The sequence below is a fragment of the Hevea brasiliensis genome, chromosome 6, assembly GCF_030052815.1.
Source record: "Hevea brasiliensis isolate MT/VB/25A 57/8 chromosome 6, ASM3005281v1, whole genome shotgun sequence".
Taxonomy (NCBI): Eukaryota; Viridiplantae; Streptophyta; class Magnoliopsida; order Malpighiales; family Euphorbiaceae; genus Hevea; species Hevea brasiliensis.
In genome coordinates, this window is record NC_079498.1 from 3,281,070 (window position 1) to 3,307,728 (window position 26,659).

The 26,659-nt window shown below is 33.4% G+C and overlaps 1 protein-coding gene across 1 annotated transcript; it reads right to left on the reverse strand.

The window, feature by feature from the left end:
• Nucleotides 1-1,822: 1,822 nt before the first annotated feature.
• Nucleotides 1,823-26,659, reverse strand: LOC131180935 (uncharacterized). The gene is made up of 4 exons (XM_058149248.1): nt 26,597-26,659; nt 4,447-4,694; nt 2,473-2,583; nt 1,823-2,383 (listed from the first exon to the last, which is right to left on the reverse strand). Exons 1-4 carry the CDS (start codon nt 26,657-26,659, stop codon nt 2,098-2,100), a joined length of 708 nt encoding a protein of 235 aa, XP_058005231.1. The 3' UTR covers nt 1,823-2,097.

Here is a 26,659-nt window from a genome sequence, read left to right on the forward strand (position 1 = left end):
AAACGGTGCCATGCACTATAATTACCACTCACCTGGAACCTCCAAGACAATAATTATTTTCAATGGAAGAGAGACAATTTCAATTGGCTGATTGAATATTCGAATCTCCTACACACCCAAAATATTAAAAGAAAAATATTAAATAATAATAAAATAAAACTTTAATATATATATATATATATATATATATATATATATATATATATATATATATATATATATATATATATATATATATATCTGATTCCGTTCACACGAACAGAGGGACGAATTCCTGTGTATATATATATATATATAATCCCCTGTTCATCCACGTCCATTGTTCCTATGAATTCGTCTCTGTTCACCGAATCATTATATATATATATATATAAACCTTGGATGGAACAGATTCAACGGCGTCGACTGGGTACAAGGACATGGATGAATAGGGGATGAACAGGAGATTTTATATATATATATATATATATATATATATATATATATATATATATATATATAACAATAATTAAAAGATAAAGAAAATACCTGTTGAGAGTATTCGGTAGAAGAAGGAGGTGACAAACAGGTTTTGAGAGCAAAGTTTAGCAGAAGAGATGATTATGGTATATATAGATATTTCAAGAGTTCTATTAGGTGTAGAATGGGCTAAGAGTTATTATTGAACTGGGTTGTTCAGATTGCAGATATATATTTAATTTCAAAAATAATATATATATATCTAAAAATAAATAAGCAGACCATCAAATAAAAATATATATTTTTTTTTATAAATATATTGAATTATTGTTAACTAATTAAAATAAAATAATAATAAATAATAATTGTATATGGGTTTTCACAATCTTTGACAAATTTGAATTAATTGGATTGAAATAAAATGAAATTTCTCTTTGTTTTTTTTTTATGTAAAAATGGAGGAATTGAATTGAAATCGAATGAATTCTGCTTTGTTTTTTTTAATTATTTGGCTGAATACACTTGAGTTGGGAGGTGCAGTGGGTTCACAGACGATGGCTACCGATGTTTCGAGGAGAGGAAGAGTTATGAAGCAAAGGAGAGATATGGTTACTGAGTTACCGATGTTTAGAGGAGAGGAGTTATGTTTTGAAGCTACTGGTTGGAGTTGCTGGAGTTAAGGGAGAGGGACAGGGAGAGGAAGAGAGGGATGGAGGGTGAGTGGAGAAATAGAGAGAGGGAAAGGGACATGCATGCAAAGGTGAAGAAACAAGGGAGAGTGAATGAGAAAATTCACTAGCTAGTAGAAAATCAAGATAGAGAGATCTAATGATAGATGGAACAAAAAGTGGGAGGCAAAAATAGGTAATTCAAAAATAAGGGGGTAACTTGTTAATATCACTATAATTTAGAGATTAAATAATAATTTATCTAATTATTAAGGATATATATCATAATTCAGATCTCATAATAACATCCTTTTCTCTTTTCTTTTTGATGGGCAATAAGTTTTATTAAGGTAAAAGTTTTTCCATAACTAATTAATATCAGTTGGTAGACTCTCCAAAACACACTTATTAAGAATAGCTTACTAAGTAAAAGTATCTTTCTCGATCCTTAAAATAAAAGGAAAAGAAAAATTCATCATTTTCATATAAAGTAGAGAGTTTTGCTTTTTGATGGCAAGTAAAACTTAAATAATTAATTAAAAAACAACAAGATTAGTCCAAAACACACTTATTAAGAATGGCTTACTAAGTGAAAATATCTTTCTCGATCCTTAAAATAAAAGGAAAAGAAAAATTCATCATTTTCATATAAAGTAGAGAGTTTTGCTTTTTGATAGCAAGTAAAACTTAAATAATTAATTAAAAAACAACGAGATTTTATTTATGCACATCTGTGACAAGATATACATATAGATCTTGTTCTACACCAGACAAGTTTGAAGTAACCAAACCATATGTATAAGTCCTCACCTATATGATTAGAGTTGGCAAGAGCTAGCCAGACTTATCATTTTCTAAGAAGAAAAAGAAGAAGAAAAACAACCCCTTTTATCACAAACATTACTATTAAAATACTTAATTATGATTCAGAAATTAAACTTTGCCATTTCCATTATCACCCACTACGTAGTTATGGTGTACCTTTACCATAATTTTCCATGGGAGTGTATTTTGGTGGTCCATAATTTTCCCTGGGAATTTTATGGTGGTCGCTTTCTTGTTCATTATCAGGATGATTACCAATTTCCTGCTGGTCTTCAACAAGGTGCGGGCTACTCCATTTCTTAGGATCATACCTCTCAAGATCAAAAACTAAATCTTTCTTGTTCCCTGCAGCAAAGCAGGATCCAACCATCACCAGGGCTAGAGCAAGCACTAGAACCCTCATTCTTGCAATCGTTTTGGTTCCTTTTTCCCTGTTTACCAAAAACAAAACAAAATTAATCAAACTTCAAACGACTGTATATGCATGAATCATTTAATAACATATAAGTTTACAGCTTACCCCAAGTATAGAGCAAAGAGTTCAATGGAGTAGATGAAGACAAATCTAAACTGTTTATATAGAGGAGCTTGCTGGCATCTATTGAGCTTGTGTGATCGAGCATGATCTCCACTAAAGGGGGCTAATAATTTAATGGATTGACCATATAATATTATTAAATGATGAATTTAGAGAAATTTTTGGTCCATAATGGAGAGAATTTATCTCCAAATTTGAATGACAAAAATAATAGCACTCCCAATGAGCTTTAATTTAGTGATACTAGGTGATTTTTAAACGTGTAAGGTCTCAAATTTGAATACCAGTAAGAGAAACAACTTTTACAATAAGCGTTTAAAAGTTCATTGTTAATAGGTGTAATTTTTTTAAAAAATAAACTTTTACAAAAATTATCACATCCTATTTAAGATTATATCACCTTAATTTACACAAATTATAAGAGCTAGTGTTTGAAATAACATGAGAAGAACTGAATCCAACTAAAAGTAAAAGTCGAAATAATGACCTTGAATATATATATATATATATAAAGGAAGGCCTCAGAACCTGAAAAGGAGTAGTCGAAGCCCATAGGCCTTAACTTGCTCCAACCTATTTTACGTACTAATTTACATGATTGGATCATATTTAAATAGAATGTGGGTGTGCTTAGCCTCATCCCACATATTCTAATTAAAAATCCAACTATTAAGCTATCTAATTAAAGAATGGCTTTGAAAAAAAAAAAAAAATTAAAGCTCTCTTCTTCTCTCTCATTTACTTTATTACTATTATTTCTTTTTCAAATAATAGACTCTATTCAAAATCGAATATGGAGACCTCATAACTCTAAAAACAACTCAGATACCACAGGTTTTAATTGCGGATTAAACAGATCCAAGACCCTGAAGCTACTCTGACTTGGGTTTCACCTCCGAGATCATGATTTTCAATTCAAGTTCATTCCTTGCCCTTTGGTGTGATGAAAGTTAGAAGAGTTTATCATTATACTACGAAAATACATCTTTTTTATACTATAATAACCAAGGTTGTCAAACTCACTTTTTTAATAGAATCGGTGAAGAGGCTGTAAAATTGTATTGTAAAATCGAATTGCAAAATCATAAGATTTTATAACTTACTAAAAAGTGCCTTTCAAAAAAAATATAATCATATTTATATAAAATACATAAATAAATTTTGATGTACGTTTAAGTATAAGAGGTTATAAAAAAAAATTCTAATATATTTTTAAACTTTATATTCGAATTATTTAAATTTTAAGTGACATAATTTTTCACCAAGTTATCAATATGAGAATAATTAACATTATACTGACATACACATATTTATACATGTATAAATTTCATAATTGAAAATATAATTCCAAGTTTTCAACTCTGAAAATATGTAAATACAAATAATAGAAATATTTGATGAATAATATATAGAAATTAGATCATATTTATGATAATTGAAATATAACAAAAGTTGTTCAAGACATAATATAAAAATTACAATGTATGCATAATGATTGTAGTAGCAAAAATAATAATTAGTACTATATTAAAAAATTTTAAAAAATCTAGAAATGATGTTAAAATAAACAAATGTTAATGATTTTGATGAATTAAAGGGAAATATTTTAAATTGTAAAATTTTTATATACGTAAAATTGTAGAATTGTAGAATCGTAAACTCGTAAATTCGAGTTGTTTAAAATTTGATTTTACTATTTAAAATTATGATTTTATCTTGATTTTAATACGTTTTAACTCGTTTTGATAATTGTAACTCGTAAAATCGTATGAGTTAACTCATAATTTTAACCACTATGATAATAACATAATATTAGTATATTACATATGTTTGGTGAACGGTACTATAACAAGATAATACAATCTAGTAGATAATATATATATATATATATATATATATACTGTTGATTATATATTAAAGATCATACACTTCTTTCTCTTAAACATCAGGTTTTACCCACTGCCATTGCTGCCGACACCGCCGCCGTTGTTAAAATCCTGCCTAGGGATGCAATGGTGGTTGTTGACACTGCTTCCAGGGTAAGAGTAGCCATTATTCGCATCCTTGTCCTCCACAATGTGCCGCTGTTCTTGTACATGCATTTCTACTGTTAAAGCCTTCCTATTTGTATCAGCAACGTATGGAGGACTAAAGCAATACCTAGAACCCTCATTATTGCAATCCTCAGACCCATCCGCTTCTATCTGTGAGAAAAAAATAATAATAAAATCCCATATATACAAATAATAAAAGATTCTGGAAATGATCATAATATATACGTGGTAATACAATATATATATATATATATATATATATATATATATATATATATATATATATATATATATACCTACCAGCCCATATGTACCAGACTAGAAAGCTTTGGAATTTTTGGTGGAGGGGATTAGAGAGGAATAGCATTGGCACGCTTATGAGATTTTTGATAGTTTTAATATAAATATATATCGATGGGATGCCCACAAATGAGGCAAAATTAAGTGGGATGGCCATGCTATCTTATTCAAATTGTTTTTAAGCCAATTAAATTGGTGGGATTCGGAATTTCTTAAATTTATTTAAATATAAGCACTATAAATAGGAAAATTCCACATTAGTGGTGGATTTAGGTGCAACAAAGTTTACTTTTTTTTTTTTATAAACTGTGAAATGTATAAAATTTATTGTTTATGATAATAATATATAAAATGTTGTATATTATTATTATAAAATTATATTCATAGGTATTTACAAATGTAATGGCCCGGCCCACTAGTGATATTGTCCGCTCTGGGCCGAAGCCCTCACGGTTTTAAAACGCGCCACTAGGAGTTACGAACCACCAACTTATAAACCCAGCATCTTTCCCGTGTTTTGTCGATGTGGGATTTGCCTAGGGTGTTACAATCCACCCCCCTTATGGGACTCAGCGTCCTCGCTGAGGTTTGCCCCACCATCGCTCAAGGTTGCACGCGAAGCGGTTCTGATACCACAAATGTAACAGCCCGGCCCATTAGTGATATTGTCCGCTCTGGGCCGAAGCCCTCACGGTTTTAAAACACGTCACAAGGAATTACGAATTATCAACTTATAAACCCAGCATCTCTCCCGTGTTTTGCCGATGTGGGATTTGCCTAGGGTGTTACAATTCACCCCCCTTATGGGACTCAGCGTCCTCGCTGAGGTTTGCCCCACCATAGCTCAAGGTTGCACGCGGAGCGGCTCTGATACCACAAATGTAACGGCCCGGCCCACTAGTGATATTGTCCGCTCTGGGCCGAAGCCCTCACGGTTTTAAAACGCGTCACTATGGTTTACGAATCGCCAACTTATAAACCTAGCATCTCTCCCGTGTTTTGCCGATGTGGGATTTGCCGAGGGTGTTACAATCCACCCCCCTTATGGGACTCAGCGTCCTCGCTGAGGTTTGCCCCACCATCGCCCAAGGTTGCACGCGGAGCAGCTCTGATACCACAAATGTAATGGCCCGACCCACTAGTGATATTGTCCGCTCTGGGTCGAAGCCCTCACGGTTTTAAAACGCGTCACTAGGAGTTACGAACCGCTAACTTATAAAGCCAGCATTTCTCCCGTGTTTTGTCGATGTGGGATTTACTTAGGGTGTTACATTTACAGTAAAATTGTGATTATTGTAAAGAAAATAATAATTATTACTATTAAAAATTTTTTAATGATAACAATAATTATTGTTATATTTTTTTATGTACTATTAACAGCAACGATTCATATTACTATTATATATTAGCTTTATAAATAATTAAATTAATATTGCTGTAAAATTTTTATTATTAATTTTGATATTTGTTGTACTGCTTAAGGGACTGGGGAAGTGCAACTCAATTTTTAATTTTGTTTCATGTCCATCTGTTTCTCAATAATTTTTTTATCTGAAAACCTATTAAGTGTAGTAATAAAATGAATTGAAGGATTAACACAAAATTTCCTTAAAATTAAGTGACAGAAGATATAATATATGTTAGTTAATGGTGTAAAAACTTATTGGGAGGCCTGTTTCTTTGCCATGCAATGTCAAAAGCTTAATTAATTAATCACAAAGTAATTTTTGCCTATTAGGAAGTTTCTTCACAAACTTAATAGCACACATTATAAAGTGGTTCAATTTAGGTGAGACATTTGGAAACCTTTTTCTTGGATTAGATGATATTGCTTGTGAATCATTGTTTTTTAGATATAATAAAAGTCAAATCATTGATTGCAAAGGGTGACACTTGCCCTCTAGTTACTTATATTTTATCTCAATCTGCATATGGATATGTATATTTTGGTTGTCCCCTTGACTCAAAATGGTGTAATTAATTTTCATTCATGATTAAGCCCCAATAACTAATGGAGCTTCAAGAATTTATTAGTAGCATTTCATATCCAGCAGTAAAATGTTTTCATTAAATTCACTAGCAATACAGCAACAGATGGAGTGTCAATTAAAAAGTATGAATTCAATTATTGTTTCAACACTTTTGATTTTTTTTTTTTTAATAAGATGATAGTTAAGAGTATTGAATCTGCAAAATAGTATTAAAAATATTGGGTGAATTAATTAATCACCATTCTCATATTTAAGTTAATAATAAGAATTGAACTTGTGGATGAATAGATTCAACTTCAATAGATCAGATTATTAAAGTATATTTAAGTGCAACAAAGTTGTAGAATGAAATCTCAAAGCCAACATTTCTTTATAAATAATAAGGATAATAATAATTTTTTTTTCTAATTTAAATGGGTTGGGAATATGGAATTTTAAGTAAACGGTTGGAAGAGATATCAGATTATATAATCTGAAACTTTATTTTTAATATATGAAATAAAAAATAAATTATGAATAAACTCACACATTTTTCACGACTCAAATTATGGGCTTAACCGATACTAAGATTTAAGTCAGCATAAGGCGATCAAAGCTCGTAATAAGCCTAACTGATTTTAACCTAATCATGAAGCCCATTTTCAAGAAATCAATCGGATCGAATCCAGCCATAAATTGAACTAACCAACGGGGAGTTTTAGCTCACTCGACCCGTGATCACAAAATATATAAATTTGGAGAGCTCTGCTCACCCTCACAATCCTAATCATAACAATTATATCAAATGGAAGCTCAGCTTCCTCATCCAAAGTATATATTCATCCCATTCAACTATACACGTATAAATTTAGGTTTACAATTTCAAGGCAAATAATCTTTTATAATTCCAAATCAATTAAAATACTTTTAACATATGCGGAGCTCTAGATTTGTAATCAATACTATCTAATACTAATTTTTGCTGCTAATAGACTTGTGAGGAAGGAAGCAGGTTAATCACAAAACGAATTTTCCTGTATCCTGAAAAAGAATAGGGTGAACAGGAGTGAGCGTTTGACTCATAGAGTAAGATATTGATTTTAAATATAATTTCTATAACTATATAGGGCTAATGCATCCCTAAGGATGAAATGCAGCCCTAAGGATGAAATGCAACATATATCAACACATTCAACCAATTTCAAATAATATTCGTATAAAGAATAATTTGGAACACTCACACATTCATGTGTTACATCAATCAAATATATATATATATATATATCACTGCGGTAGCTGGGTGGAAGAAAAATGCTGATTCTGATCACTTAAACAATTACATTAATGTATTCATTAGTATCAATACAAAATAATTATTTAAAAATTTAGAGTGTTATAACATTTGTCATGACCCAACTTATTGGCCGGACCGGCACTAGGACCTGGGCCGGCCTAAAGCCCCCGAGGCCCGTAGTAAGCCTAACTATTCCTCAACCCGACTCAAAGGCCCATTAGGCCCAATTTCAAGAAATCAACCAGACAGAGTCCGACCATAAAATGGACCTTTCAATGGGGAGTTTTTGACTCACCCGACCTGTAAACACAATAAATAATCAATTGGGGAGCTCAGCTCACCCTCCACATACTCAAATATCATAAAATAAATGGGAGCTCAGCTCCCTCATCCAACCCATCAAACAAGCATAAAATAATAAATTTACAGGTCCAAAAATAAGAATTTATATTACAGACCCAATTTAAATAAATGTTTCTAACACATGCGGAAATTCTAGAAGTTTATAGAATTACACAACCATGAATAGACGACCTGCGAGGGAGAAAAGCAGGTTAACCTCAAAAATATCCTCCTGTGGCCTGGAAAAATATTGAACAGGAGTGAGCGTTCGACTCAGAGAGTAAAATATCAATTTTAACCATAATCTCTATAACTATCTAAAACTAATGCACCCTGTAGAGTGGAATGCAACATCAGCAAAAATTTCACATCATCACAGCAAAAAGGTAATTTGGAGCACTCACATACCCAATAATATCAATCATAATATATGGGAGTTGATCCTCTATACAGCTCTCTTAAATCCAACCTGTGCCAACGAAGAACTCAAGCCGGACTTTCGCTTAATAAACCAAATCGGGGTCCCAGCGAAGAAATCAAGCCGTGACTACCGCGAAGGACTGGGTCCCAGCGAAGATCTCAAGCCATGACTACCCGTTCTATCCATAGCCAACACCACATCACACGCACGCCAACGCATGCACACTGCTCTAAATTACCACAACAACATCCATGGCACTTTAACAGTTGTGAATGCAACATAAAACGTGCCTAAAGTTTAACTACATAGATATATATATATAAGTGATGCATGGGCATGCTTGAACATATAATAATAGTGAAATTACAATTAAAATTAATATTTTACTCACAGACTTGACAGCAATCACTGTGGCGGCTAAGCGGAGGAAGAAGGCTGTCCCGGCTCACCTGACAATTACATTACAATTATTTAATACAATTGACTCAATACAAACCAAGAAAAGACCAAATACGTCCTAAGTCGTGCCGAAAATCCGGCAGAGTCTCCCTTATACCTAGGACCTACCCAACCTGCAAAAGGGCTTAAAACGCACTTCTATATTCGCAAATCATACACTAACAACTCAATCACATCACACAGCCCCTCCTGGGCCCATCCAAACAGTCATCAATCACAATATGTCAATTTACAGTTTAGTCCTTATAATTGATCATTTTCGCAAAAACTGCCCAAATAAGCTCTAAAAATTCTAAAACTTTGCCCCGCGATCCTTAGCAATATTATTATGCTATTGCAAAAAGAATCATAATTTTCTGAGCTACCACGAATATTTTACGGATTTTTAATCCCATTTAAGCACTATAAAATTACAAAAAAGTAAAGTACGGGTTTACCTATGCCGCGCACTCGGGACATCTGACAATGGTGGGGTAGCCAAAATCTCGATCCAATTCGGAGACTTTTTCGGTAGCCGGTCTGTCTGGCCGGAAATTCACAGACCCGGACAACTGTCGAATTTTCGCGAATTGAAGATACCTACACGAAGCCCACAATACGGGGGTTAGTACATAAATTTTACGAAATTTTCTAAGCTCATTTAATGCTCGGAAAAATACTGTGAAGTTTCGTGGGATCCACTGAAAAACGGTGTCGAAAAAATTTGAAATTTATATCCCGGGAAGCTCTCGATGAGTGGCGCGCTCTGGTACTCTCGGTTTTCTCGTGGGGTTCACGGTTTGCGAGAAATCTAGCCCAAAAGTCAAAATGGGCTAAAACTTTCCGAGCAAAAATTGGACAAACCGCTCGATGGATTTCGGTGTTCTTAGTGTTTATGGAAAGCTCTCGACGAGTAGATGGATTTAGACACAAGACCCGGTCCGATTGATGGCCGGATTTCGGCCGGGAAGACGAAGCGGCGTGCTTGCGCGTCGCGTCGTTTAGGGCGCCTTTGCGGCGTTCTGGCCGGCCGGCAGGGAGGTGGGTGGGAGGCACGCCGTGAGGGTGGCAGGGGAGGCGGCGGCGTGGCAAGGGGAGGAGGGAGGAGAGAGAAAACGGGAGAGAAAGAGAGAGGGGTCGGGACGCGCGCGAGGAGGAAGAAAAAGGAAGAAGCTGGTCCGATTCGATCGGTCCGATCCGGTCCGATTCGGTTCGGCCGGTTCGATTCAGAATACAAAATTTTGAATTTTTACTCTGCCTTGGGACCGAAAACGAGGCCCAAAAATTCTAAAAAAAATTTCAGAAAACTCAGAAAAATTCATAGACTCCAAATATATTTTTAGTTTTGTCACGTGGTCTTTAAATTAATTTTTAAAAATCATCAAAGTTTTATATTTTCGGGTAATCAAACCCGATTTCGAAAATCTAAAAAATTTCAAATAATTTCCTAAAATTTAAATAAAATTAAAACATCCATATTTGCCCAAAAATAATAAATTTAAAAATTAGGGGTGTTGCATTCTTCCCCCCTTACAGTAAATTCGTCCTCGAATTTTACACAAAGCAGAATAAAGTACAGGATTACACATTGAACAGATAAGGGTACTTGCTACGCATGTCCCGTTCTGACTTCCAGGTGCACTCTTCCACTGACTGGCTCCTCCACAAAACCTTAAGCATAGGGATCTGTTTTGATCTTAGCTGTCTCACTTGGTAGTCCACTATGGCTACAGGTTGCTCCTCAAATGTCAAGTTCTCTTTTAACTCTATTACATCCGGCTGTAGTACATGAGAATGATCTGGAATGTATTTCCTGAGCATGGAGATGTGAAACACAGGATGAACATGAGAAAGGTTGGGTGGTAGTTCCAACCGGTAGGCAACTGCTCCAACTCTTTCAGTAACCTCAAAAGGTCCAATATACCGAGGTGCCAATTTGCCCTTCTTTCCAAATCTCATGACTCCCTTCATCGGAGAAACCTTCAGGAATACGTAGTCGCCTACTGCAAACTCCACATCCCTCCGTCTGGGGTCTGCATAACTCTTCTGCCTACTGAAAGCTGTTTTCAATCGTTCCCTGATTAAAGGAACTATCTCTGAAGTGTACTGCACTAGGTCTACATCATGCACCTTCGCTTCTCCCATTTCCGTCCAACACAGAGGAGACCTACACTTTCTTCCATATAGTGCCTCATAGGGTGCCATCCCTATGCTGGAATGGTAACTGTTGTTGTAGGCAAACTCCACCAAAGCTAGCTGATCATCCCATTGACCTCCAAAATCCAAAACACTCATGCGAAGCATGTCTTCTAGTGTTTGGATTGTCCTTTCGGACTGTCCGTCTGTCTGAGGGTGGAAAGCAGTACTAAAGTTCAACTGTGTGCCAAGTGCCTCCTGCAACTTTCTCCAAAATCGAGAAGTAAACAGGGGCCCTCTGTCAGATATTATGAAAGCAGGAACTCCATGCAATCTGACTATTTCTCGAACGTAGAGTCCGGCATACTGTACCACAGAATATGTAGTCTTCACAGGTAAGAAGTGAGCTGATTTGGTTAGGCGGTCTACAATTACCCATATCGAATCATATCCTCGCGTGGTACGAGGTAACCCAGTCACAAAATCCATGGTAATCATTTCCCACTTCCATTCTGGGATAGGGAGCTCTTGCAGCTTCCCTGAGGGTCTCTGGTGTTCAAACTTCACCTTCTGACAAGTCAAGCACTTGGACACAAAGTCCGCTATGTCTCTCTTCATGCCATTCCACCAATAGCTATCTTTCACATCATGGTACATCTTGGTGGAGCTTGAGTGGACATTGTAAAGTGTAGAGTGTGCCTCTCACATAATTTCATTTCTGAGATTGTCCACATCGGGCACACATATCCTAGAACCTTGCACTAGGGTGCCATCATTGGCGAATCCAAACTCACCACCTTCACCTTGCTGTACTTTTTCTATGATCTTCATCAATTGTTGGTCTCTGTGCTGGGAAACTCTGACCCTATCTCGCAAGTCTGGCCTCACTGAAAAATGAGCTAACAATACCCCCTCCTCTGAAAGATCTAGGATTAAACCTTGATCCATCAACTCATGTACTTCCTGAATCAACGGTCTCTTCTCTGCTGAAATGTGCGCCAAACTGCCAGAAGATTTTCTGCTCAAAGCATCTGCTACTACATTGGCCTTTCCAGGGTGGTACTGGATGGTGCAATCGTAGTCTTTCAGAAGCTCCATCCATCTCCTTTGTCTCAAGTTTAAATCCCTCTGTTGGAAGATGTACTTCAAACTCTTATGGTCAGTGTATATCTCACACACTTCACCATACAGGTAGTGTCTCCAGATTTTCAGTGCAAAGACTACAGCCGCCATTTCCAAATCATGGGTGGGGTAGTTCTGCTCATGCCTCTTCAGCTGCCTTGAAGCATAAGCCACTACTTTTCTATTCTGCATCAAAACACACCCTAAGCCAACTCTGGAGGCGTCACAATACACGGTGTATCCTTCACCACTCATAGGTAGTGTCAACACAGGGGCAGTGGTTAGACACTCCTTAAGCTTCTGGAAACTCTCCTCACAGTCATCTGTCCAAATGAATGGAACATTCTTCCGAGTCAACTTAGTTAGGGGAGCCGCTATCCTGGAAAAATCTTGTACAAAACGCCTATAGTAACCAGCTAGACTCAGAAAACTTCACACCTCAGTGACTGTTGTAGGCTTAAGCCAATAAGTTACAGCTTCAATTTTCTTGGGATCCACTTGAATGCCTTCACTAGAAACCACGTGTCCCAAGAATGAGATGCTTTCTAGCCAAAATTCACATTTTGAAAATTTGGCATACAGCTGGTGCTCCCTCAAAGTCTGCAACACCATCCTCCAGTGCCACACGTGTTCTTCCTCGGTCCAAGAGTATACCAAAATGTCATCTATAAATACGATGACAAAACGGTCCAAAAATGGCTTGAACACCCTGTTCATCAAGTCCATGAAGGCTGCTGGTGCATTAGTGAGTCCAAAAGACATCACCAAGAACTCCTAATGGCCATATCTTGTCCTGAATGCCATTTTGGACACGTCCTCCTTCCTGATTCTCAACTGATGGTAGCCTAATCGCAGGTCTATCTTGGAAAAGAATCTAGCCCCTTGGAGCTGATCAAACAGATCGTCGATCCGAGGAAGTGGATACTTGTTCTTCACAGTCACCTTGTTCAGCTGTCTGTAGTCAATACACAACCTCAATGACCAATCTTTCTTTCTCACAAATAGAACAGGAGCACCCCAGGATGAAGTGCTCGGACGTATAAAACCCTTGTCCAAAAGCTCCTGTAGTTGCTCCTTTAGCTCTTTCAATTCTGCTGGCGCCATCCTGTAAGGCGGCATTGATATGGGGTTCGTACCCGGCACAACATCAATGCAAAACTCTATTTCCCTTCCTGGTGGCAACCCTGGAAGCTCCTCAGGGAAGACATCCATGAATTCTCTAACAACAGAAACATTTTCCGTGTTGACACCTTCTACAGATGTATCTCTTACCAATGCCAAATACCCTTGACATCCACGCCTCAACATTTTTCTAGCACTAATTGCTGACACCAAATTATATTGAGCCACGCTCCTGTCACCATCAAAACTAAACTCTTCCACACTAGGTATGTGGAAATACACCTTTTTGTTCCTGCAGTCTAAAGTGGCATAATGAGTTGCCAACCAATCCATCCCCAAGATTACATCGAAATCCATTACTGGTAGAGGAACCAAGTCTGCTGGGAGGATCTTTCCATCTATTACTACTGGGCTACTCGGAAAAACCATATCTACATCTATGTTGTCACTAAGTGGGGTAGCTACAGACAAAGGGCATTCTAAAGTTGTAGGATTTCTACCCAATCTCATGGCAAACACAGGGGAGACAAATGAGTGCGTAGCACCCTGATCTATCAAAACACGAGCCTCATAGGAACAGACTAGAAGAATACCTGCCACAACTGCATTGTAAGCCTGAGCATCCTGATGGGTCAGGGTGAAAACCCGAGCTTGACCCCTACCTTGGGTGGTAGAACCCTGATACTGACTTCTACCTCCTGATCTGCCTCCAAATCCATGTCCCCCTTGTCCTCGGCCCTGTTGGCCACTGAACTGACTGCCTGCCATGCTGGAAGCACCAGGATACAACTGACGAGGAACATTTGCAACAGAACCTTGTGAACCCATTTGTGGCTCACTGAACATGGGGCATTCCCTAGCAAAGTGACCTGGTTGGCCACATCTGAAGCATACTCCTGAACCCATCATACAAGGTCCTGAATGTCCTCTTCCACACTGTGCACAAGGTGCCAAGGAGGATCCTGAACCAGACCCAGAACTGCTGTACCCCGAACTGTGACCACTGCTGGATCCGTACCCTGGTCTGAACCCTCGAGATTTGTGTCTAAAACCACTTCTCTTATTCCTGCTTCTTTCTTTGTAATTAGTTTGGCCACCACTATCCGTAGTACCCATGTGGGGAACACCTGAAGAACCCTCTGCTCTGTTTTTCTTTGCTCTTCCGCTGTCATTCATAGCATAGCTAATCTCAATCTGTCTGGCTCGATCAACTACCACGTCAAAAGACTGATCAGACATCATGGCCAGGTTTGCATACCTCCTGTCTAGCCCCTTTAGGAATCTCTTTACCTTCATAGTTTCTGTAGCTACTACTGTAGGGGCATACCTGCTCAATTCTAGAAATTCTGTAGCATATTCATCTACAGACCTGCCATTCTGTCTTAAGGCCTCAAAGGCCCACTGCTTTTGATCTCTGAAACTTTCTGGTACAAACCGGTTGATGAACAGTTCCACAAACTGAGTCCACGACAAACCCTCCATCCGAGGTAATATGTAGTCATTCATCCATTGTCTAGGCATAGGCCCCATGACATGCTGCATACACTCTGTAAGTCTTCATCGATCCAATCGCACTGCTGCTCTGCTGTCAGGAATCCAAAAACCGATATGCATCGTCTGACACATCATAAGTACCAGGCACCAACTTCTTGAAATTGATTATCTGTTTGTAAGGTTCCCTTCTTGGTGCGGTGGACTGCTGCTGCTATAGAGGGTGGACCATATACTACGCCATCATGTCGATGGTTCTCTGCAACCCAGCTAGAGTAGCTGCCATGGGGTCCATGGGACGTTGTGCCATAAAAGACTGATCCTGAACTGGTGGCAGCTGCTCTTCTACTTGAGCAACTCTAGGCCTCCTACCCCGTCTCCTCGGGGCAGGCGCCTCATCCTGTGCCGACACCTCGTCAAACACATCGGGTTCTGGTGCAGTGGCAGCTCTCTTACTTCTACGCATTTTCCTGAAATTCATCAGCATTAGCCCACAAAATTTAAAACAACATGTTACACAGCTCTATAGACTCATATTACACACAATTATATGAAGTAGAAACTAGAAGCAAAGATGACAATGCAAGACGAATGTGGACCCTATTTCCGCATGTGACTCCTAGTAGACTCTTCCCAACACTTTAGATAAGCATTCCCTATGAATCTGGAACCTAAGCTCTGATACCACATTTGTCACGACCCAACCTATGGGCCGGACCGGCACTAGGACCTGGGCCGGCCTAAAGCCCCTGAGGCCCGTAGTAAGCCTAACTATTCCTCAACCCGAATCAAAGGCCCATTAGGCCTAATTTCAAGAAATCAACCGGACAGAGTCCAGCCATAAAATGGACCTTTCAACGGAGAGTTTTTTACTCACCCGACCTGTAAACACAATAAATAATCAATTGGGGAGCTCAGCTCACCCTCCACATACTCAAATATCAAAAAATAAATGGGAGCCTAATTTCAAGAAATCAACCGGACAGAGTCCGGCCATAAAATGGACCTTTCAACGGAGAGTTTTTGACTCACCCGACCTGTAAACACAATAAAAAATCAATTGGGGAGCTCAGCTCACCCTCCACATACTCAAATATTAAAAAATAAATGGGAGCTCAGCTCCCTCATCCAACCCATCAAACAAGCATAAAATAATAAATTTACAGGTCCAAAAATAAGAATTTATATTACAGACCCAATTTAAATAAATGTTTCTAACACATGCGGAAATTCTAGAAGTTTATAGAATTACACAACCATGAATAGACGACCTGCGAGGGAGAAAAGTAGGTTAACCTCAAAAATATCCTCCTGTGGCCTGGAAAAATATTGAACAGGAGTGAGCGTTCGACTCAGAGAGTAAAATATCAATTTTAACCATAATCTCTATAACTATCTAAAACTAATGCACCCTGTAAAGTGAAATGCAACATCAGTAAAAATTTCACATCATCACAACAAAAAGGTAATTTGGAGTACTCACACACCCAGTAATATCAATCATAATATATGGGAGCTGATCCCCTATACAGCTCTCTTAAATCCAACCTGTGCCAGCGAAGAACTCAAGCCGGACTTTCGCTTAATAAACCAAATCGGGGTCCCAGCGAAGAACTCAAGCCGTGACTGCCCCGAAGGACCGGGTCCCAATGAAGATTTCAAGCCGTGACTACCCATCCTATCCATAGCCAACAACACATCACACGCACGCCAACGCACGCACACTGCTCCAAATTACCACAACAACATCCATGGCACTTTAACAGTTGTGAATGCAACATAAAACGTGCCTAAAGTTTAACTATATATATATATATATATATATATATATATATATATATATATATATATATATAAGTGATGCATGGGCATGCTTGAACATATAATAATAGTGAAATTACAATTAAAATTAATATTTTACTAACAGACTTGACAGCAATCACTATGGCGGCTGGGCGGAGGAAGAAGGCTGTCCCGGCTCACCTGACAATTACATTACAATTATTTAATACAATTGACTCAATACAAACCAAGAAAAGACCAAATACATCCTAAGTCGTGCCGAAAATCCGGTAGAGTCTCCCCCATACCCAGGACCTACCCAACCTGCAAAAGGGCTCAAAACGCACTTCTATATTCGCAAATCATACACTCACAACTCAATCACATCACACAGCCCCTCCTAGGCCCATTCAAACAGTCATCAATCACAATATGTCAATTTACAGTTTAGTCCTTATAATTGATCATTTTTGCAAAAACTGCCCAAATAAGTTCTAAAAATTCTAAAACTTTGCCCCGCAGTCCTTAGCAATATTATTAGGCTATTGCAAAAAGAATCATAATTTTCTGAGCTACCACGAATATTTTACGGATTTTTAATCCCATTTAAGCACTATAAAATTACGAAAAAGTAAAGTTCGGGTTTACCTATGCCGATTCCGACTTCGGGGACGCGCTCGGAACGTCTGACAATGATGGGGTAGCCAAAACCTCGATCCAATTCGGAGACTTTTTCGGTAGCCAGTTTGTCTAGCTGGAAATTCACAGACCCGAACAACTGTCGAATTTCCGCGAATTGAAGATACCTACACGAAGCCCACAACACGGGGGTTAGTACATAAATTTTACGAAATTTTCTAAGCTCATTTAATGCTCAGAAAAACACTACGAAATTTCGTGGGATCCACCGAAAAACGGTGTCGAAAAAATTTGAAATTTATATCGCCGGGAAGCTCTCGATGAGTGGCGCGCTCTGGTACTCTCGGTTTTCTCGTGGGGTTCACGGTTTGCGAGAAATCTAGCCCAAAATTCAAAATGGGCTAAAACTTCCCGAGCAAAAATTGGACAAACCGCTCAATGGATTTCGGTGTTCTTGGTGTCTATGGAAAGCTCTCGACGAGTAGATGGATTTAGACACAAGACCCGGTCCAATTGGTGGCCGGATCGGCCGGATTTCGGCCGGGAAGACAAAGCGGCGTGCTTGCGCGTTGCGTCACTTCGGGCGCCTTTTGTCGACGTTCCAGGCGGTGGCCGGCGAGGGGAGGTGGCTGGGGAGGCACGCCGACGGGCTGGGGTGGCAGGGGAGGCGGCGGCGCGGCAAGGGGAGGAGGGAGGAGAGAGAAAATGGGAGAGAAAGAGAGAGGGGTCGAGACGCGCGCGAGGAGGAAGAAAAAGGAAGAAGCCGATCCGATTCGACCGGTCCGATTCGGTCCGGTTCGATTCGGTCGGTTCGATTTAGAATACAAAATTTTGAATTTTTACTCTGCCTAGGGACCGAAAACGAGGCCCAAAAATTCCGAAAAAAATTTCAGAAAACTCAAAAAAATTCATAAACTCCAAATATATTTTTAGTTTTGCCACGTGGTCTTTAAATTAATTTTAAAAATCATCAAAGTTTTATATTTTCGGGTAATCAAGCCCGATTTCGAAAATCCGAAAAATTTCAAATAATTTCCTAAAATTTAAATAAAATTAAAACATCCATATTTGCCTAAAAATAATAAATTTAAAAATTAAGGGTGTTACAACATTAATTAAAAATATATTAGAAACAACTGAAATGATAATTAAAAATATATAATTTGTTGTGAAAATCACATCTACACAAAATAAAGACATAAAATTTAATGTGGTTTGGTGTAAGTTTACTGTATTAAACAAATCCACTATAATGGAAAATTAATTACAATAACTAATTATTTTTCTTATCTTTATAAGTCACTCAAACAAAATTTATAGAATTTGACACACCTCTCCATTTTGTGAACTCTCTACAATACAATATAATGATTAACCAACTATTTATATATATAGGTTACTAAAACTTAATATTTTTTGGACTCTAATTATTAAGTTTTATAATTTAAATTCTATTAAACTTTTTAAATTAATTATATTTTCTAATTTCAATTCAACTTGGTCTCTAACATATATATATATCAACCTCATTAATTAATTACTTGGCTTCCATTATAGATGGCAAAATTCATATGCCATGATTATAAGTTGTAGATGATGTTTGTTGGTAAAAGGATACACAAAAAGAGGAAAATTTATACAATAAAATTAATGAATGTAATTTATTTGGTATTATTTTTTAAAAAAATACTATTTTAAATATTATTAAAAATAATTGAAAAATTATTTTATTATTTTAAAATTAAATTAATTTTTAATATTTTATGATCAATATATTTTAAAATGATCTATCTATAAGAATAGTGAAGAAGTGTCTAGAATTTTTTTTTTAATGGTGATTTTCATTGGCTCAAAACTGAGAATCCATTTGGTTTAATTAGATTTTAAAATCGATATTACATTCTTAAAAGTTTAATTATAATATTATGTTTAATATAATCTCAATCTCATATAAAAATGAGTCTCATAACTATTAAATTAAATATTTATGTCGAGATTTGTACAAAAGTAATTGAAATATATATGATGAATGCATGAATTTAGATACAAATACTTGATTTAATGTTTATTAAACTCATTCTCATATCAATTTAAACTCTTCATAATCGCACTTTAATTATAATTTTTTAATTAATATTTTATTTATAATATATTAAAAGAAAAAAAAATATATAAGATAGGTAATAACATATTTAAAAATAACTATAAGTTATATGAAAAACTTTCGATCCTGAGTGCACAAAATATTCATGATATTGATAATAGATGTTAGATTTGATGAATTCCAGTTGAAATTTTGTGCTGATATAACTTAGAATTCTGCTATGAGCTGATATGACTTAGAATTCTGCTAAAATTTCTATGTAAAATTATATTTCTCATAGTTAATAGAATGCATGGGATTCAAAATAATTAATTTATTTTTAAGTAATTTTTAACTTTTTAAAATAAACATATTAAATTATTATTATTATTATTATTATTATTATTATTATTATTATTATTATTATTATTATTATTATTATTATTCAATTCAAAACATTCTCTTGTAAATTACCTATATATAAATATTCTTTATATTTTTAAAAACCAAAACAAACTTAATCATATATACTTTTATAAAATAACTATTCAATTTTAATATTGGCCAAAATACAATTATCTTAAAATAATATAAAAATTAAATAATCTTAACTGAAAATTTAAATGTGTAATTAATTTCCTAATGATAATAATAAAAATAATTAGATTCTTATATTTAAAATTACTCTAGAAATATTATTTAAATCATACGAGCTCATATCAAAATAATTCTTTTTCAAGAAATTTGAAGAAAAATAGAGCTAAAACTTAAGAAAATAGGGATTTTTTATTTTAATCCTTGATAATGTTCCTCCATCAAAATTGAGAGATAGATTAGCAGAATTTCATGCATGCTTCATCCCCAAATGACTAAACCGATGTAAAAACTGGATTACACAAAACCATTTGAGCAACTGGTTCTTATAGATACCAACCACCAAGACAGGCCCAAGAAAGCCCAATCCACTATAAATTTTAGCTCAACTCTCTGGTTTTAATTGCAACCAATACTGAAGGAACCTAGTGCCAATGGGTATATTTCAAGTTCAAGAGCCCATGAAATGGACAAGGTTTGCAGGTCTGCATATAATATTATAATTATATGTAATGATAAATAAAGCAGCTATTTATTGCATAATCTACGTGTAATCAATGACCTTAATCTCCATTCCAATTTTTTAATCTGTGGCAAGAAAAAGAGGTCCAATTCTCCAACCATAACATAGAAAAATGTATGATTTGTTATTATAATCAAATTTATTCTAAATAAATAATGATTTTGCTTAGACACAATTGGCATGTGATATGCCGCCGTTGGCCATTTCTTAACCAGAAGACAAACCTAATTAAGCTTATGAGAAAGGTCTCGATATGATGGTCTATATTTTGAAAGCATGAGTGGTATATTTTGGCTTTTAATTTGTTTCTTTCTGCTTGTTACCCTAGAAAACAAATTTTTCTATAGAAAATTTTTCTTAAAGAATGATTTTTTTTGTTGTTTAGTTGTAGTAATTAAAATGTATTTTTTTATATATTAAAAATATATATTTTTTTCAATAAATAAAAGTTTAAAAAATATATATAATATAAATAAAAATGAATATAAGAAATTAAAAAATGCACAGAAAGTTATGGTTATTAAATCTTGTTGGCCAAGGGGTATGAATATGTTATGTAATTTTTTTCCCCTTAAATTTGTGAAAACGTTAATATTTATTTTCAAATTATTTTTACTATTTTGTTAAAAAAATTAATATTTTTTATTGATCACTTCTTCTATCTAAAAGGTATTTGACTTACATTCACAAACAAACATTTAGTGTTTGTAAATTAATTTGAGTTTATAAATAATTACGTATTTAGTTAAAATGCTTATAAATGACGGATAAACAGTTAATGTGTTTTATAAAAATAGATTATAAGCATATTTATTATTAAAATAATAAAAAAATATGAAATGAAATTTATATATAAAATTTTAAAAATTAAGTAAGAATAATATGATAAAATTTATAAGCATTAAAATGAAAAGTTAGGTCTTAACTTTTTTTTAGCTTATAACCTTAACTCATAATTCAAAAATTATTATGAATAAATATTTCAACTTATTTTTAATGCTTATTAATTTATAAATTAAAATAAATACCATCTAAATATCAGAAAATACTAGTCAATAGAGCATCAAAGGAGAAATTGAAAAATAATAATGATAAACAGATGATTTTGACAACTCTAATGTACATGATTGACTGTAGGATTATTGAGGAAAGTAATGATATATGCTTTAGACCTAAAAATAAGACTCGTTGAAAATAAGGAATTTATTTACCATCTTTTTCTTTCCTCAAATTATAATAGTCAAGAATTGGAACATCCATCCATCTTATCACTAGCAATTTCTATTTCTCTTCATAGCTCCAAAATTCAAGATCTTCACCTAAGAAGATCATTAATTGCCTGTGAAACTCATCTAACAACATCAATTCAAAAGAAAACTAAGAATCTTGCCTGTTCACATCTACGCCTTCATGAAAATGACAAAAGCACCTGTGAGAAAATGACAAGCACTCAATGAAAAGAAATGGGCCATTGAAACTTGGGAAATTAAATCAATCTGTTTATGGAACTCTCTCTGTTCATATGTACATATTGACAATTTCAAATTCAAATGCAAGGAAAATTTTTGTTTCCCAAATTCAAAATATAAAATATATAATAATTATAATAATTTAATCAAATTGAACTAATCAAATTTTTTTTTTTTATAAAATTATATTAAAATCCAATATCTCACCTTACTAGTCAGATATCCAGTGATTTGAATTTTACTTTTCTAATCTCTCTACTAAAAAAAAAATTCCCATCTCATATTTAGACTACCCATGTAAATGCTTTGGGCATTACTGTAGATATTTGTAAAGAGAAATCATCCTTCAAGAATCAAGAGTGATGAGGAAAGTACTTGTGAAATCATCTAGATGTTTGAGTTGAACCAAAAAATTTCATTAATTTGACTTTGGCTGTGTACCTCAATTTAATTTTAACCCAAAATTCAAAGAGTTAGAAAATGAAATATGGACTTGTGAGAACTGGTAATTCAATCCTCTAATAAGTTTAATCATTCAAAGGATCGATATGTCGTGGAACACATGACATATCTTTTAAATTTTTAATTGATTATTGTTATTATATTTAAGGAAAATTGTTTTTTTTTTTTTATATTTGGTTGTGAGTAGATTCTTTTTGTTTATATATATATATATATATATATATATATATATATATATATATATATATATATATTATTAATTTAATAAATTTTAAAAATTTAATTTAAAATATTCAACTAAATTCAAATCAGCAGATGTATCCATTACTGTTTGTATATAGTAATTTATATATGAGATGCGTACCTTCGTGCATCAACTTCAGCTCTAACACCACCAACTCTCACCCACCAAAATAACAATTATTAAAGCCACCAAGCGTATGTACACATAGATTGAGGCTGAAAAATTAAAAAGAAAATAATTAATATATTTGAAGAAATATTTTTATTAATGGCAGTGTTAATGGTAATGACAAAATACACCCTTTAGGCATGCCACTTTTAAGGAAATAGTCGACAACCACGCGCTTTCTCAAATTCTTATCTATATATATAAGTGTATATATTAATTTATTAAAAATTAATATATTATTAAAATAATAGTGAATTTGATTATAAAATATGATAAATTTATTATAAAATATAATTTTTTAATTTTTAATTGACTAATTATATAAAATAATTTATTCATCTTGACATATTCAAGAACTTACTACATTGCTATATGTTCAAATTTATTGTTAGTTGAACTAAATGTATGAAATAAAGAAACTTATTTGTTAGTTAAACTCACCTAATTTCTCGTATATTTAAAAGAAAGGAGAAAAGGTGTTAAAATAAATTTTAAAAAATTATATAAATAATTATTATGTTTAGTATAAATAAAAATAAAATTAAAAAAAATAATTAATATTTCATGAACTTTTAAAAATGATAAAATAAATAAAATAACTTCTAAATAGATGGCGGTAATAATTAAGAAGACAATCGCAAGAAAGCCCAAGATCCATCCTTAGAATCAAAGTCTACTTGCACAAAACAAACATGGAAAAGCTAGCAATCCAACTCTTGTGTTTTACTTTCTTCATTGATAATTAATGCCTCCACATTATAGTAAATACCTTCCAAATATACTGGGCATTAGTTATCTCAACAGATTTTTTTTTTTTTTTTTACGTAAAGTTACCATGATCTCAAAATATAATATATAATAAAATTCACTTATTAAATACATAAATATCATATATTTATATTATTTGTATCTTAAATCTATTATACATCGATTCAAACAAGAATTTTCTATTTTCTTAATAACCAAAAGGCCCTCTCATCACAATTGGATAAAAGCAACCTACTTTTGGTATTCTTAAATCATAGCTTAATAACATTTCCGATATTAATGTTCCTATTTTTACATTAATTAATCTTTATAGTGTAGTTGGATATGAATTCTTACTCAATTAAAAAGAACCATAATAAATGATCTTGTATTCAATTGAAAAGTACTATCTTTATGGAAATTAAAAAAAAATTCTCAAATTTCACATCATCTTTTAATGATTCTTTTAAGACTACTTCAAATGTACTAAAAAATTAGATTAACGTAACTATCATATCATATCAATTGTAATGCAGATTAGGAATATATTATATATAAACTGAAAAGAGAACAAGTCCACAACACAAGGGGATTAGGTAAAGAGATATAATAGGATCTAGGCTAATATTGCTAAGCTAGGTAGGGAATTAGGTAAAAATAATTAAATAATATGGAAAAAAATGATTTACAAAGTACTTGGAGATTAAATAGCTTAATCAAATCTTTTCTTAATCTTGAAATATCTCTACCTACGATCACATTTCAGCATGTAATGCTATAAGCAAACAGTACAATTGCTACCTTCTGGCTGAGCAGGGTGCATTGCGTCATGAAGACTTCATAGCTTTTCTCTCAGTTCTTTTATCTTGCTTTTTCTTACTTGGTAGTTTTGTTGGTTGGGTTGTTGAATTAATTACTACATAGTTGATATAAGGCAGTGGTGGAAAACTGCTGCCATATATATTTTAATAGTATCAATAAATTAATGGCAGTAATTTGAGAATCACTATATTTTTCTTCATTAACATCATATAAAGTAACGGTTTAATTACGTTTTTGTAGAGGTTAAAAATTACCGTTTTAAATAGATATAAATCATTGTTATTGTAACAATTTTAATAACAATTTTGTTAATTTATTTTACATAATTTATCAATTCGTTTGCAATAGTTTTAAACAGTTAAAAAGTATTTACATGTTAAAAGGAGAAAAGATCACCGATCATTACTGCATATTAGATTAAAGACAACGATTTCATCACAACAATTATAAAGTTGTTGCCTTTTTGTGATCTCTTTTTTTCTTTTGGCTTGTATGAATTGGATATATTCCTCTTTTACTTGTCTCTTTTATTAAATTTTTTCATTTAGAATGATTTATTTTAAGTCGAATTTTTTGAAATATCTATGTTTTAAGCTAAGTTTTTCTGATCAAAATGTCGTAATTTGGTAGGATTGCAATTTTTTATACGTTAAAAATTTGGTAATTTTCAATATATATAATTAAAATGGAGATAGTAATTTTAAATTTGACTTGATAATTCAATTGGAATTTTTTTTTATCTAAGATGATCTTCAATTTATTGAAATTTTATATTTAATTTTAAATAATTAATTGTCAATATGAATATTCAATTCCAAATTAATTTGTTTTTATTTTATTTAATTAAATCAATTTTAATTTGATATAAAAATTAAATTGATAAAATTTATTTTAAATTAATTTTTGAAGAAAATTCATGTATAATGTTATTTAATTTGAAATCATTTATAAATTTAAATTTGTATATTTTACAAAATTCATGTTGTTGGCGAGAATAATTCATTATTGGAAATGGATTGGCCCAGTTGGTATTAGGATGGTGATGTGTCAGATTTTTGTGAATAATTGATTCAACTAAATTTTGATAGGATGAATTTGATGGTATATAATCGGGTTAGAAACGAGTTCAAGTTTTATAAGTATTTTTTCAGGTAATAAAAATTAGATTTGAGATAAATTTAAGCAGTTAATAATAAATTTTAATTGAATATGAAATGAGTTCAAATTTTAAAAATATTAAGCAAGTTTGAATTCCGATAGAATAATTTTTACAAGTTTCTGACTCGTTGCTCTCTCTAGTTAGTATATTAAAAATGGGCAAATGGGTTATTGAATTTCACAATAGGATTAGGGATGCTAACAGGTCGGGTATTTACGAATATCTAATCTGACTAAACTCTAATCTAACGAGTTTAGATAGTACATAATCGAGTTTGAGAAATGTTAAAATTTAAAAAATAATACCTGTAACGAACTCGAGTCAAGTTTGTATTTTGAGTGTTTGGTATGCGTTACCTGAATCTATTTATATAAATAATTAATTAAATATAAAATATATATTTTTTATAATAATACTTATAAATTATATATATTATATTTTAAATAAATAAATTTATAATATTTTATAGAATTATTAAATTTTAAAAAATAAATTATTAATAAAAATTTTTATGTAAATTATTAATTAAAAATATAAAATTAAATGAATTTAAATGATAATAATTAAATTTGAGATGAATTTAAATATAATATTAATTAAAATTTGAGTTCAAACATAGTAATTTTGATGGGTAAAATACCATTGTTATCTCTACACCCAATTTAGTTGAAAAAAAATAAGTAATCAAATTCTGATTTGACAATGAAATTAGTTGAACCTTTACCTTCCAACCAGAAGCAAGCCGAAGACTACTGGAAAGGTCTATAAATGATGCGTACAGTGACAT

Excerpts from the sequence above, each read along its gene's own strand:
- LOC131180935 (XM_058149248.1), bottom strand. The coding sequence starts at position 26,659 with ATGTCACTGTACGCATCATTTATAGACCTTTCCAGTAGTCTTCGGCTT. Across the intron at positions 4,695-26,596 it reads GGCTTGCTTCTGGTTGGAAG|ATAGAAGCGGATGGGTCTGA; the intron begins GTAAAGGTTCAA and ends TTTTTCTCACAG. Across the intron at positions 2,584-4,446 it reads GTCGGCAGCAATGGCAGTGG|TGGAGATCATGCTCGATCAC; the intron begins GTAAAACCTGAT and ends AGCCCCCTTTAG.